This window comes from Zingiber officinale, chromosome 6A (genome assembly GCF_018446385.1).
Source record: "Zingiber officinale cultivar Zhangliang chromosome 6A, Zo_v1.1, whole genome shotgun sequence".
NCBI lineage: Eukaryota > Viridiplantae > Streptophyta > Magnoliopsida > Zingiberales > Zingiberaceae > Zingiber > Zingiber officinale.
The window spans coordinates 1,409,936-1,424,762 of record NC_055997.1 but is presented as its reverse complement, the minus strand read 5'-3'; the positions used below and the strand labels follow the sequence as shown (position 1 = coordinate 1,424,762).

Below are 14,827 nucleotides of genomic sequence, written 5' to 3'. Positions count from 1 at the left end.
TTCTTTTTACACTGACTACATAAAAGGATAAGGCCTCAGTTATTATGGATGTGCATACTCTTACTCATGATATAATAACAAGCGCGTATACTTAATATTTATTTCTTTAATTTATCAATGGGTGAGATTTAGTTCGTTAAATTAATAGGCCCGATAAGTTGGGAAATGATATTATTTATATGGTGTGTTATTGATTATAGAATGAAATTGTGTCCCAGTGATTTAGGTTGATGATGCCCCCTTGAGGAGTTCATAAGGATTGTCATGTAAATCCTGCAGGTGGGCTTAGTCCGACATGACAATAAGGTTGAGTTATACTACTCTTGGAGCTAGATATTAATTAAATGAGTTGTCAATAACTCATTTAATTAATGGACATTTGATATCTTAAACACAGAGAGATTAGCGCACTCATGATAAGAAGGAGCCCATATTGTAATATGGGATTGGTGCGGTAATGCAATAATAACTCTTTAGTGGTATGAGTTATTATTGATGAACTTGAGTTAGGTGTTCGGGGCGAACATGGGAAGCTCAAGCTCATCGGGAGACAAAAATCAATTCCTCCTCTCGGTTCCTGTTGTAGCCTCTTATTTATAAAGTCTTATATCTACCCAAAGCTCAACTTCTTAACCAAGCTTAAGGGTCGGCCACATCCTTGCTTGGAGCCCAAGCAAGGGGTCGGCCAAGCCAAGCTTGGAGCTCAAGCTAGGGTCGGCCAAGCCTTGTTTGGTGCCCAAGCAAGGGGCCGGCCATATAAGAAGAGAAAAGGAAAATTTTATTTAAAATAAAATTTTGATGCTATCCACATGGTTTTAAAATAGAGTTTTAAATTTTTTAAAATCTTTCCTTTTATAGCTTACTACAAAGGTTTAAAAGAGAGATTTGAAATCTTTCCTTATTTGTAGTTATATATAATGTTTAAAAGAAAGATTTTAATTTTTGATAAAACTTTCCTTTTTGTAACCATGATTTAAAAGGAGTGTTATTTTAAAACTTTTCTTTTATAGACATCCACATAAGGATTTAAAAGAGAAGATTTTAATTTTATAAAACATGTCTTTTATAGCTAACCACAAAAGAGATTTTAAAAGAGAGATTTTAATTTTTTTTGTTTAAAATCTTTCCTTGTTTGATGCACAAGTGGTGGCCGGCCATGTAAAGGAATAAAAGAAAGTTTTAATTTTTTGTTTAAAAACTTTCCTTTTTTGGATTCACCAAGGATTATAAAAGAGAATGAGAGGGTGCCTCATTGAGAATAACCTAAGCCTTGCATCCTCTCTATTGTGGCCGAAACTCCTCTCTTTTATTCCCTTGGTGGCCGACTCTCTTCCTTCTCTCTTCTCCTTTTGTTTTCTTTCTTGGAGGTCGGCGGCATCAAGCTTGGTTTTCTCTTGGTGGCTGGTTGCTTGAAGGAGAAGAAGAAGAGAAGGAAGCTCTCTTATCTAGCATCCCTTGGATGTTAGTTGGTGGCCAAAACTTGGAAGCAAAGGAAGAAGCTTAGGTGGATTTCATCTTGGTAGATCGTCGCCCACACGACGTCTAAGAGGAGGAGAGAAATACAACAGAAGATCAAGAGGTCTATAAACTACTAAGAAAGGTATAACTAGTTATTTGTTTCTGCATCATAACTAGTTCATCTTCTTTGTATAGATCTTGAAAAACCAAACACAAGAGGCTATCGATTTTAGGCTATCATTTTTGTTATCGATTTTGTGTTTAGATTTCATGTTTCGATATTGTGCTTCTATTGAGGTCTCTGTAGTTAAACCTAGTTTACTGTAAGAAGTTAAATATCCGATTTCTTTGAAAGATTTTGTTTAGGAAGTGGTGGATGATCTCATACCAAGAAGGCCTAGTGCCTCGCTATATTTAACCTGGAAGCCAATCTTTGAAATAGATATTTAATCAACTTCTGCAATATGGTTTAACTTAGGAAGATCACATCAGTCAAATTTGGAGTAAAAATGTTAAGTATCGTTTCCAATCCAAGTTTAACTTCTGAAGGATAATTTGGATTAATAATGTTAAGCATCGTTTGCAATCCAAATTTAACTTCAGTAGAGCACATGGGTAGTTAGGATAGTTCTATGATTGTACAAATTTTTGTACAGGGGAACTAGAATGGAATCCAGGTGTAGCAACCAACAATACCTCGGCCGAGCGAGGCTTGAGAATCCTAATGTTAGGCAAGTGATGAAGCCAGATGGGGAATGTTCTCTTCCAATAACTTTGACCGCCATGTCGCCTTGACCTTGACCGTCACGTCATCTCTTAGGTCCGTTCGTTACATGTCGTATCACCCACAATTGAATCTTCCTTCACCTAGAGTAAGGCGGTTGTACATCCTCCATCATTTGGCATATTCTGACATCAGACATTCTCTAACATCTCATTATTACGGAGGTTACAAGGACCAGTATAAAAAGAAGTCCTCTCTCTTGGCGAGGTATGCATGCACACACATCTATACTAGTATTCATCTTCTCCATTTTCATCATGCTACTATTCTGATTTGAACGTCGGAATATTTGCGTTAAAAACTCCCTCCCTGATTCTCACTCTAACGTTTCCGTTGAATCTATCTATAATATGCATATAGGTCTATAACTCCCGGTTCAAAGTCTTTTCTCTATCAACACTTCTATCTTACCGACTGCTCATCTATTTAACTTTCGGACGATACCACACAGTATCTTGAAATTTTCTTTTCCATTCCAATTTCCAACATTATCATCACCAATCTACTATTTACACATACACCGAATTAGCCAGTATAATACAACTCATGGCCAAGTCTTCAACGAGCCATCAGTCAAATAACTCAATTCAGTTTGATAGGAAACAAAAGGAACACAAAGAATGTATTTATTTTTTCCTCCATCAATACAAAAAGGCGCGTTCAATCTAGACACGAGAGACATATTTTCCTCGAGATTTGACCTCATGGTCGACGCGTGGGATTTCCCTCGAAGTGCTTAACGTTAGGTGGCGGTGCCAGCCATCGAGAACTTCATTGGCAGCTTACACAAATCCCTCTCTCAAGCTTCTCCGTTAAATAGAAAGAGATGGATGACGACGGGGAAGGCAACACCCCTAGTTTCAGGATTTGTGTTGCATGCCCACAATGGAGTTCAACTTGAATTAAAATAGGAATTCACCCTTCAAATCTATATTTTTGGAATTAGTTATATTATAATTTCTTCCCTTTCCGATTTCTTCCTCGCCGTACGTCGATCGAGAAGGAAATGGGCAACGGCCTCAGCAGAAAGAGGAAGATTGTAAAAGTGATGAAGCTCGACGGAAGTACCCTCAAGTTTAAGTCTCCGGTTCGAGCCGCCGAAGTGCTCGAGGAGTACCCCGGCTACAACCTGCTCGACTCCGACGACGTCACGCGGAGCGGCGTCCGCGCTCAGCCGCTGGAGCAGAGCGCTCCCCTGAAGCCTGGGAAGCTCTACTTCCTCATCCAGCTTCTACGGCGGCCGCCGGCGGTAGCCCCCGACCCGCGGTCTCTGGCCGGGAGGGCCTGGTCGGGCGCGCTGCGCGTGGGCGCCAAGGAGAGGCTGGAGAGCCTCCAGCTCTCCCGCCGGACCATGTCCGACGCGACGTCGACGCTGTCCCGGCGGTTGTCATCGTCGCTGGCCGTGGACGACATCGGGGACGGAGTGCTCCGGCTCAAGATGCGCCTTCCCAAGTCCCAAGTCGAGAAGCTGATGCGGGAGAGCGGGAGCCCCGTCGAGACCGCCGAGAAGATCGCCGAGCTATGCGTCATCAGGGACGGCGGCGCGCCACAGGCGCCGGAGCCGCCGATCTCGGCCGTTAGGAAAGGCCGGAAGGAGGTATGAATTAGAAGAACCTCTGCATGATAATCAAAATTCTAAAATTCCATGATACACATAAAACTTTGTCTCTGATAAAATTCAGTAATAAGAAACTTAAAACAAGATTCATATATCGATCGATTGGAAAACTCTCTTCCAATCAACTTATATCTTAAGAGACTACTTCCTCTGAATCAAAGTTGACTCTAGCAAATGGTATTCTTCAGGGTTGCAAGTTTTCCTTCTACATTGGACCCGTTATTGTTTATGGCTGACTTTGGTGAAGGAGACTGAATAATTATAATCATCAACTTGGAGTAGCAAGTTATAGATCGATAAACTATAAACATCAGATATCACTTCTTTTTCTTTTTTTTTTGATATTTTATGAGATATCATATGATCTTCACTTGTGGATATATGCATCAAACTTAACTTTGGTTTCTTTGTTTGTTGCAGAAGCGGACGAGATTTTCTGAAATCCCAGATGAGATTATTGCCTGATCAATATATCATACATAGTAGTACTTCACCATTTTCAAGGAAACTGATCACTGGTAAATTAAGCACTAGAACTCGAGTAGCTGCGAATGGCATCCGATTCTCCACCACGAATATCATAGTTTATTAGTTTGCGTGGAATTCTGTAGAGCCGGATGAAAGGAATCTGCAATTATTAGGCAGATGGTGCTGAAAGTAAAATTTTGTGCTTGACTATCCACCAAAACTTTGGAATTGAGTTTTATGGAGCAAAATCTGAAGTAAGAAAAATAAAAGTATGCATGTTTTGACAAACTTGAGCGTTTTGATCTTTTCACATGGAAAAGTTGGCAGTCAGCTGTTGATTTTGTATGAAAAAGAACAAATTAGTTTGATATATATGCACCAACAACTAGTTCGATTCTTAATTATTTGCATGACTAATTCAATTTCATGAAGATGACTTTGAAGCACAGTTTGCCAACATGCCGTGACTAACTTCGCCAACAACTAACACAAGCGTCAGACAATCAAGCAAAGAAGATAGAGATGTAGCTAGGGTTACAGTACCCTATAGAAGGCAGGAACAAGGGATTATGTAATTGACACTGAGACATGGCCATTGAAGAGATGGATTCTTCTTCCAATAGTCAAGTGTATAAATCAAAGGAGAGAGTGAGAGAAAAAAAAAGCTGAGCCCACCAAAATTGTTCATACTACCAATAGCATGTGATGGAACCCACCGAGGGTCTGTCAGATAGTGAAGTGTCAATCATCAGTGTTATTTAATTATGAAAAAAGTTAGTTTGATTTTATTGATTTGATTGAGAGATTTGTACATTCGTTCCTTAGTATATGAAATCATGATACATGTGATTTTATAGAGTAACGCATTAAAATTGTTATATATCTATGAGATTTTAGCGCCATCGCCTGCCTCCGAGTCCGGATAATAAGTTTCTCCAAAGTAAATATACAGTCTTATCATCTTATCTAGAATTATAAATGAATCAAATATTCATGAATAAATTTGGTGTAGACTTGACAATTAAGAGTTTATTTATGTTCATTCAATATACACCAAATCAATTAAATAAACAAGCTTGAACAACTTGTTAAACTAAACAAACAAACTTAAACACATATATGTTCAGCTCGTTAATGTTCATGAATAATGTTCAGGAATAACGTTCGTGAACAATGTTAATGAACCATGTTCATTAATAAAACTCTTATCAATATACTAAATAAATATAAAAAAATGAATTATCAAGCTCAATAACCAATCAAACAAATAAAAATTTTAAACAATTAAATAAGCTTAAATTGAGAACTTGATTCCATCTAAATGAACTAAGCTTGAACAAAGCTCAAGCCAAATTTGAATTGAAAGTTCGATAACATCTAAATGAACCAAACTCAAGTTAAGCTTCAAACAAACTCAAGCTTATAAAAAATAAATCAAGTCAAGCTTGAACAATTATTTTAAAGACTTGGTTTATTTTAAACTCAGCTTGGCTCGGTTCGATTATCTTATAAAATAAATTTGAACATTTTAAGTCTCGGTTCGACTCGATTTGGCTTGTTTGCTATCCTAGTCTTATCCCAACGTGACCCTTTCAAAATTTAAGTAAGAATTCGGAAAGGAAAATAGAGATGTGGGGGGGAGTGAAGAGATTATTGGTGAGAAAAAAATACCCTTCCTTATATTATACATCCTCTATTATAGTTTTCATTTAGTAACAACTCATTATGGTACGTCCTTTTTAACAATCGTCGACTGCCATTATTGGCCACTAATGCAAAGATAAGATTTGGGTCTATGTGGTGGCCTTTGACTTGGTCAACAGATAGTCAGGGTGGCATGATCAGAGCTTGATCAATATAGAACCCACGTGGTGTGCTAATTCCGATCGATCGATCTGATTTGCTGAGCTGATCCGACCTCCCAAGTTCCCAACTCTAATCCATTGACTTCCCGACCTCCTCACATTTGGTTAGTGCGCTCCACCGACTCCAAGTGGGTCCCACCATCCTAATGTGAAAGATGATGACACTATGTATAGACAAGATCGAATTAACCTCGGTCCCTGTGCAACTCAGGGTAATCGAGGCGTAAATTCCCGGTCCCTGTGCAACTCACTCCACCTGTCACATACTCGCTCAGGATGCTGTGATTTACCTCCTTCGTGATGACCTTGGATCGGGTACAATGGAGACACTGAGGACGAGTAATTTCATCTTTTGCCACGAGATCAAATTAACCCCGATCTCCCATCTTCCCAAACTCTTGCTAGTGAAGGGATAGGGACAAGATGCATCTTTTGATCTCTCCAAGAGGTATGAACCCTTAGACTTCTTTCTCTATATAAGATAAGGGAGGGTGACTCCAAGGGAGAAACGACAAAAGATAATTTGATTGTTCCTGTCTGGAAGCTGAGAAGACGAATCTGCCGGTATGACGTGTCTGGAGGGTTGACCGCATCCTCTTGACCCGGTGGTGAGGTGTCCTCTACGTTGACCAGATCGTCTGAAGTCCTCCTCCGGTCAACTGTACCTGTATCCAGCGACCGGGTCGCCCCGGCCTCTGGTACCTCGGTGCTCGAGGCGAATCCCATAGATATATGAGCAATCGAATACTAATGACAAAATAGTTAACTAAATGCAAAAAAGGTACGAGAACGTACCCTGACCCAGGGGGGCGCCCTCGGATGGATGGATGAGCTTGGTCGTGGTGCTGATCAAGTCGTCGCGGTCGTGACAAGTAGATGGGTGTGAACCCGCTGAGAAGTCAAATCTAATAGTGGCGGCACGGAATCTGATGCAGCCCGATGGTGGGAACCTCCTCGACTAGATGACTGAGCACTATCCCAACTCGAAGATCGGAATAAACAAATCTGAGCCCGTCCGATGATGGCTGTCCCGTGGGTGAAGGAGGCAGATACGGGAATCAATGGCGACGCCCATAGCCGCCTACGACCGCAGGAGGCGACAGTAGTGGTGGAGGATGCCGCTGACCGCTAGGGAAAGCGGCGACGGCCGCCGGAAGCGCCGGCGATAGCTGGAAGGGACAAGGACGGAAGCATGAGCAGGCGGCGGAACCCACCAGCTGTGGCGTGTGGAGACGGGTCGGCCAGGGAGGTGTGCGGCGATGTCCAGAGGTGTCGTCAACGACTGGAGGCGTCATTGGCGACCGCCGGAGCTGTAGCCGGCGTCGAACGCTGGAGGTGATGGCCATCAAAGACGGCTGTGGCCGTGGCTGCACGGGACGATGGCACTGGTGGCCGGAGACGGCTGCGACAGTGGCTGCAGCGAGAGGTGTCGGCGTCGGCAGCCTCTGGAGCCCGGCGATGCTCCAAGGGGGGCCATCGGCGGAGAAGACCGGAGAAGAGAGGGGTGGCGGCGATTTCAACAGTGCCTCTTGTGTCGCGGTGGTTGCGGCTCGAAGAACACCCCGTGCCCTTCATCTCTCCCTTCCTCTCCTTGATCTCTGCCGCCGCCTCTCCAAAAATTCCCCCTCCGCGGTGGTGGCGGCGTCCCCCAAACCCGAAGCAGCCCCTCCCTTTTTTCACGAACCAGCCCTCTTCCCTTTAAAACCCTAGCTTGTAAAAAGACCTAAATGCCCCTGTCTTTTCCTCCTAATTTCCTCTCTGCCACTCAACTATATCCGGATCATTGATCATCCACATATGCTTTACCTTCTGTTCATTTCTCAGCTGTATATTCTTTTTAGGACTCCCTGAAAACTTTGGCATTAGAGGGATCTCGCCGGGAATTACTTCCGATGAGACCTATGATGTGTTTTCTCCGTGGGAATTGACGACTAAGTCACGCCATGTCAAGGAAATTCTACCGCCGTATCACTGTGGTGAGATTTCTCGACCGAAACAACCACCTTCTCGTAACAACTCCACGATCACCTCCTTCCATAATCACTAATGTTCGTCATTACAGATTACCTTCATCACCATCACTCCTTCCTAAAATACTTCTTCTTTAGGTAAAATCTTCGCCCACAATATTCTTGAACTCCCTTGAACCCAAGTCCAACCAGCTTGAGTATCAGGTGTCGAGCACTACCTGGGCTCAAATGTCAATCATACAATCCTGAGCACTCATATAAATACGGCCCGAATATCATATATCATACGAGCCCGCAAACTCACATACCTCATGTTCAAGTGCATAGACTCACCCTCCTCCTCTTCTTGGTCAGACCAGTGCATAGACTCACACCCTCCTTCTCTTCTTGGGTCCCACCTGGTCGGACCCATCCCTTGGCTCGGTCCACATGTTCTAGTTCTTGGGTTATTTCGATCTTTAATTGTCCATATATTACAATTTAAATTCTATGATTTTAAATAATTCTATATTATAGTTCTGTTTTTGTCTTTTAGAATTTAAAATTACAATATATTAATATATTAAATTATATATATTTGCATATGAAATTATACGACTAAATTATTTCCATTAGCTTTATTATGTATTGTGATTAGAAGACATCTACAAATATCTTTCATGCATAAATATTAAAAAAAACAAAAAAAAACTGGAAAAATCCCTTTGACTCTGAATAACCACAGTTAACAGGACCAGACCAAGGATGTCAATTTACTGGATTGAAGATTTAGGTTTGGGATTTATTTATTTCACGTAAAATATTTTGTTTCTGTTCATTCTTATTTTTCAAAAAAAAAATATATAGAAGAGTAATTTCTATGTCTAACGAAGGGAGAGAAAAAAAATTTATTATTATTATTATTATTATTATTTTAAGGATAGGGTGGTTGTCTCGAAGGCAAATAGATTTGACCCATGCAATTGGGCTAATTGAATGAGACAGGTCAATCAAATTGAAAGTGCTAGGCAGACCCAATTTAAGTTCAAATAATTTGAATGGTCTAAGCATGCGAGTTAATTGGTCAATTCATACAAATTAGACCAATAGACATGGTCATATTAGTGAGATCAGCTACTAATTAAGATGGGTCAGTTGATTTAGTCAAGTAATTAGTTTGGGCAATTGAGATACAGGCGATTTAAATGGTCCGATCACGATAGATGTTAAAAGTTTTAGATCAACTCACGGATATAGGCAAGCTATTAAGGCTGGGTGCGCAGATCGAATGGTGAGTTAGTAGAGCAAAATGAATTGATTGGGGTTTGTTGAACTAAGAAAAAGATATAGTGTAAGTATAGTGACCGAGTGCAAGATGAACTTTCGATATAAAGTCTGACCGACACATTGCCCGAGCGGATGCCGAATTCCTAACATAAACCCTGTCGGCATAAAAGTCGGTCGAACTTACCGGGTCAACTCTCTGCTTCTCTAAATGTAAGGCTCTCAATTTACATCCACGCATCGCGCCTCAGAGCCAGTCGGACTCTCTCTAGGAGACAATATTGTCAGAGAATCGAATAATCTGTCAAGGAATATACTAGTACTCTGATATATACATGCAATGGAGTCTTCCTTCACCTATAGGAAGATTGTCGTATATATTCTATTACCCGACCTCATACTCTAACACCAAACATTCTCTATCGCCTCATTAATTACGAATGTTATGCGATACGGTATAAAAAGGGATCTTCTCCGTTGGCCATGTATACTCACTCGCGCGAGGTCCCGCTACTACAGTTCATCATTTGTTACCATCGTTTATCTTCTTTTCCATTTTGCTCAACTATTGTTTTAACTTGAGCATCAGAGTGTATGCGTCAGGGATCTTTTCCCTAGTTTTCACTCTAACGTTTCCGTTATTAGTTCTGTCTGTCATGTGCGCAAGTCTACAGCTCCTAGCTCCAAGATTACTTAGCGCCATTTTCTTCCGACTTAGAGTCTTCTTCTAGTCAACACTGAATCCATCTAGCCAGTAGGTCATCTCCTCTACTTTCAGGATTAAATACTATAACTCAACTTTTAAATCTTTAAAAATAGAATCCTAAATATATGACTTAACCACAGACTAAAAACAAGCAAAACAAAAAAAAAAAAAAAAAAACAGCGTCCCGTCTGGTACGCAGCATAATTTCGTAATGATATGACAAAATCAACGCAAACGCAGACTAAAAGATCTCATCATCTCAATTCAATCTAAAATGTCAAGAAATTTAAATGCGCTGATTTTTCCCCTCCCTCCTCACTCCTTTTTGCTCCTTTAACAAGGTTAACCTAGAGTCAACGAGGTATATTTTTTATCTCCAAAAAATCAATCTTTATACAATTAATTCAAATTCCTTTTTCTAAAACAAAATAATAGCTTCAAAGTCGAGTTTTTCATAGAAAACGCTGAGTAAATTCCTTTTATATTATTCTTGTTCATAAAGAAATTAAAGCCTTTGGTAAAAAATTTGGATGAGTAGGCTTCCCTATGATTCTTGAATGACTCGAGTAAGAAAATTTGTGTATGCGAGTGAAGAAAGTTGTACCCTTTTCATTTTCTAAAAAGGATTCAAAATGGTAACTTAATTAGACTATAGCAAAAACATAGATTTCATATTTGAAAATTATATGAATCCCATGCTTCATCCCTTAATCTTGATTCTTGAGAGAGTCAAGCTAAAGAACATTTACTCTAAAATAGTAATATATTTGAGGTCGACATGGTAAAACAAAAAAGTACTATCACAATTATTGAAAGAAATATCTTCTCAAATTCTTGTTTTTATCTCTTTCACTCGAGTTATAAGTTCTTGGGCGCCACTTGTCGCCATGTCGGGGAGTGAGATCTTGGATATCTAGATTCTAGTGTCTTCTGTCGTTGAGCTATCGCATATATCAAACAACTATTTTCTTTCTCTGTCCCCACAAAATGCCCAATTAATTACTTAACACAAGGAATTAATTCCTGAGGGAAGTATGTTTTTAGGAAAAAATTTCACATTTGGATAAGTTGGTCGAAACTTTTGTAAGAGGGAGACTCGACTTGCATATAATTTGGATGAAGATGAGCCAGTGCATGCTGACACGAACCAGATATCAAATCTGAGGATGCTACCAACGCAGGTCCCTCTCTTCGACCACAACGCATTCCCTAATTTGGTGAAGGGTCGCCCTTGTCCATGCTCAGCCAAATGCCACCTATCGTCTCTTCTTCCACCAAAAGTATGGGCCATTCTCTACCTCGACGTCGACCTAATTCACCGGCAGCTAAAACTCTCTTGCATGCATGCAAGCAAGCCTGCAGTCAGTATACAGAACATGGTATCGGCTGTCAAGACGTACGCTCCCGGAACGACAAGTATATATTAGATATCTCGATCGAGTAGCAATTGAACAATCAGTTAATTAATGAATTGGAATTAATTAATATTCATGGTGATGCGGATGTTCATTTAGTGGAGGACATATCAATCTCAGTCACTAATTAATTCGGTCATTGTTTAGTGTCTTGCTTCTATCAGACACCAACCAAATGGGAGCAAAAGGTTAAATTAAGCTCGCAAATTGAGCGCAAATGAACAAGAGAAGACCCATCTTTGAGGTGTGTGAGTCATCGTGGCTCTCCAAACACCAAGCCCTTCTATCTCCTCTGGAAAAGTACAAACAAAGTAGAACCATAATTCTTTGAATATATATATATTTATCCAATCAAAACTCGTCTCTGAGATTAGCTTAATTTTTAATTTTCTCCCTCTAGAACAAAGTTTGCGAACGCTATCGTAATAACAGGGATAAGATCGTATGGATCCAGCTGACTCGATGAAAGCAGGATTTACTTCGATGAAAAGGCAAAGAAAATTAAAATTGCGACCTTTTAGATGTCGATCCGAGAACGACGGCGACGGGGAGGAGCCGAGGAATTAAATTATCGCAAACGGTCCCGTGACCGTGAGAGCGGCGACGGCGAGAGGCTGTCGTGGGCCCCGCTAGAAATCTGGGCGAGAGCCAATGGGAGCGCCGGGATTCGGATGCCTTCGCTCCTGTCGACCAATGGAGAACCGGATAAGGCCGGATTGTGGGTCCCGCTACTGCGCCAGGGAAAGTGCACTCCCTTGGCCCCAAAAGCGCGCTCCTCGTGCTCCCTTTATAGTCTTCTTCGCCTGCGTCCTGAAAAGTGTAAGCGAAGCAGCAAATCGACTTCGATTTTGTATATTTGTCGCTTGAGATATTACTCGTACTCGACAGATTGTACTGCTGCTCTGTGTCTTTGTTGTTGTTTCGATCGTGGTTTGATATGAGCTACCGCGAGGAGCAGCGGCGGGGCGCCGCCGTGGCGGGGAAGACCGCGCGCGCCTGTGACGGGTGCGCGCGCCGCCGCCGCGCGCGGTGGTACTGCGCGGCCGACGACGCGTTTCTTTGCCAGACTTGTGACTCGTCCGTCCACTCAGCCAACCCGCTCGCCCGCCGCCACCGCCGTCTGCGGCTCAAGTCTTCTTCTTGCTCCTTCGGCGGCGCAGCGCTGGACGTGGACGATGAGGAGGAGGGTTTTGATGTGCCCACGTGGCTCCGGGGGTTCAAGCGGAAGGCTCGGACCCCGCGGCAAGGGAAGAAAGAGGCGGCGGCGGCGCAGAGACCGCCGGAGCTCGCCGAAACGTCGCCATCGATCGAGGAGGAGCAGCTGCTCTACTGCGTGCCGGTGTTCGACCCCTCCCTGGCGGAGTTACGCTCTGCTTCGCCTGGGATCGATGAGGCGAAGCGGCTGGCTACCTCGGACGGCATTGCACCTGCTTCCGCTTCCACCGTCGAAGCCGGTGACCGTTTTGCTGCGTACCTGCCGTCGGACGTGGAGCTCGCGGAGTTCGCGGCCAAAATGGAAAGCCTCCTCGGCGAGGCGAGCGCAGACGACTCGGCTTTCTCAATGGAGAAGCTCGGGCTACTCGACGCTGCTGCAATGAGATGTGACAACAACGGCAGAGAGGAATTGAAAACAGAGCAGGCCGAGGAGGAAGCGGAGCAGTACTGCCCGGCGGTCGTCGAGCTGGACATCGACATGGCGAGGGAGTCGCTGGAGTTGGACTTCAACTGGCCAGGCTCGTCGTCGACGGCAGAAGAGGACGAGTTCGAGGAAGCAATACCAGAGGACCAACAAGAAGAAACGAAGACGGCGAAGCTTAGGCTGGACTACGAGGCGGTCATCTCCGCATGGGCCGTCCATGGATCCTCGCCGTGGACCGACGGCGAGCGGCCGCAGATTAATCTAGCGAGCTGCTGGAACGACTACATGGTAATAAAAAAATCATTCAATTCAAAACCATGTCTTTATTGATTAATTTTATCATGACGATGAATTGAGTAATTATCGATGGCAGGGAGGAGCATGGGGGGATGGTAGAGTGATGGGAAGCGGCGGCGGGGGGCGGGTGGGGGTGGACGAAGGGAGGCAGGCAAGGGTGAGTCGTTACAGGGAGAAGCGGCGGACGCGGCTGTTCGCTAAGAAGATACGGTACGAGGTGAGGAAGCTGAACGCGGAGAAGAGGCCGAGAATGAAGGGGAGGTTCGTAAAGCGAGCTCCGGCCGCCTTCCTCCACTGATCGGATTTTTTACGATGGGGAGTGTACTTAATAAGTCGACTTTGAAATTAAAGATTAAAAGTTTTCCTAGGCAAATTCAACCATTGCAAAATTGTGGGAGTGAAGTTAAATTTAAATGGTGAAAAATTCAAAAACATTGTGGTTAGAGTGAAAATTTGAAAAGATCTCTATAATTTATCAAGGGCACATCTAAAGTTTTCAGAATGCCCAAAAGACGCATAAGTTTTATATTTCACAAAGGACACACTTGTTTCCATGAGATCCTTCCCATCTTTTTAACTTTAAATTAAAAAAAAAAAAATTAACTTTCTTTATTTAAACCCAACCGAACCAAATAAAAAAAAACTTAATTGTTTATCAAATAGTTACGTACAAAAGTCATATTTTTTTTTTAAAAAAAAAATTAAGCAATTATACTTATGATCATCTCCTAAATTATCCATATTTTTAATTTAAAATTTTAATAATTTTTTTAAAGAATATATATATATATATATATATATAAGAAGATTAATAAAAAAAATTATAAAATTGAAGGAAGGTTTAAAAAGTAAAAAATAAAAATTATTATTATTATTATCTTTTTAATAGTTAATTATAAAGAAAATAAATAAATAAACTTATAAAAGAAAAATCAAATTTTAAAATAAATGACTAAAAATTAAAAAAAAAACTTTGGTGTTGGTATCCAAGAATTAACACCATTATGGTGTTGTATACGAAGAACAAAATCACTATGTTGTTGAAACTTAAAAAAAATCTTTGAGCACGCGCGGCTGGAGTACTCTAAGCTGATAACTTATGACTTGATAGGACTCAGGTTATTGCAAAAATATACTGGACTTAGAATAGGTCCAATTATTATTATTATTATTATTATTATTATTATTATATATATATAATGGATGATGAGAGTGTATATAAGGTAGTTATGATGTCATAACTAATTCTTAGTCTCCTAAACTAAGTTATGGGCCCCAATAGTAATCAAAAGGATTTTAAACTTTCCATAACACTATGGTGCTGATCTTCGTAGGTTAGCACTG

General features: G+C 41.6%; 2 protein-coding genes across 2 annotated transcripts; both read left to right on the top strand.

The window, feature by feature from the left end:
- The first annotated feature begins 2,945 nt into the window (after positions 1 to 2,945).
- LOC121995553 (uncharacterized protein At1g66480-like) lies at positions 2,946 to 5,120 on the top strand. The gene is made up of 2 exons (XM_042549274.1): positions 2,946 to 3,839; positions 4,281 to 5,120. The coding sequence occupies exons 1-2, from the start codon at positions 3,249 to 3,251 to the stop codon at positions 4,323 to 4,325; spliced, it is 636 nt and encodes a 211-aa protein (XP_042405208.1). The 5' UTR covers positions 2,946 to 3,248; the 3' UTR covers positions 4,326 to 5,120.
- A 7,224-nt stretch (positions 5,121 to 12,344) lies between these two features.
- Positions 12,345 to 13,897, top strand: LOC121995552 (zinc finger protein CONSTANS-LIKE 16-like). Its single transcript, XM_042549273.1, has 2 exons — positions 12,345 to 13,474; positions 13,560 to 13,897. Exons 1-2 carry the CDS (start codon positions 12,485 to 12,487, stop codon positions 13,779 to 13,781), a joined length of 1,212 nt encoding a protein of 403 aa, XP_042405207.1. The 5' UTR covers positions 12,345 to 12,484; the 3' UTR covers positions 13,782 to 13,897.
- The last annotated feature ends 930 nt before the right edge of the window (positions 13,898 to 14,827 follow it).

What these genes read in the sequence shown, in the direction of transcription:
- LOC121995553 (XM_042549274.1), top strand. Translation starts at nt 3,249, where the DNA reads ATGGGCAACGGCCTCAGCAGAAAGAGGAAGATTGTAAAAGTGATGAAG. An exon ending in TTAGGAAAGGCCGGAAGGAG is followed by an intron (nt 3,840 to 4,280) that starts GTATGAATTAGA and finishes TGTTTGTTGCAG; the next exon opens with AAGCGGACGAGATTTTCTGA.
- LOC121995552 (XM_042549273.1), top strand. Translation starts at nt 12,485, where the DNA reads ATGAGCTACCGCGAGGAGCAGCGGCGGGGCGCCGCCGTGGCGGGGAAG. An exon ending in GCTGCTGGAACGACTACATG is followed by an intron (nt 13,475 to 13,559) that starts GTAATAAAAAAA and finishes TATCGATGGCAG; the next exon opens with GGAGGAGCATGGGGGGATGG.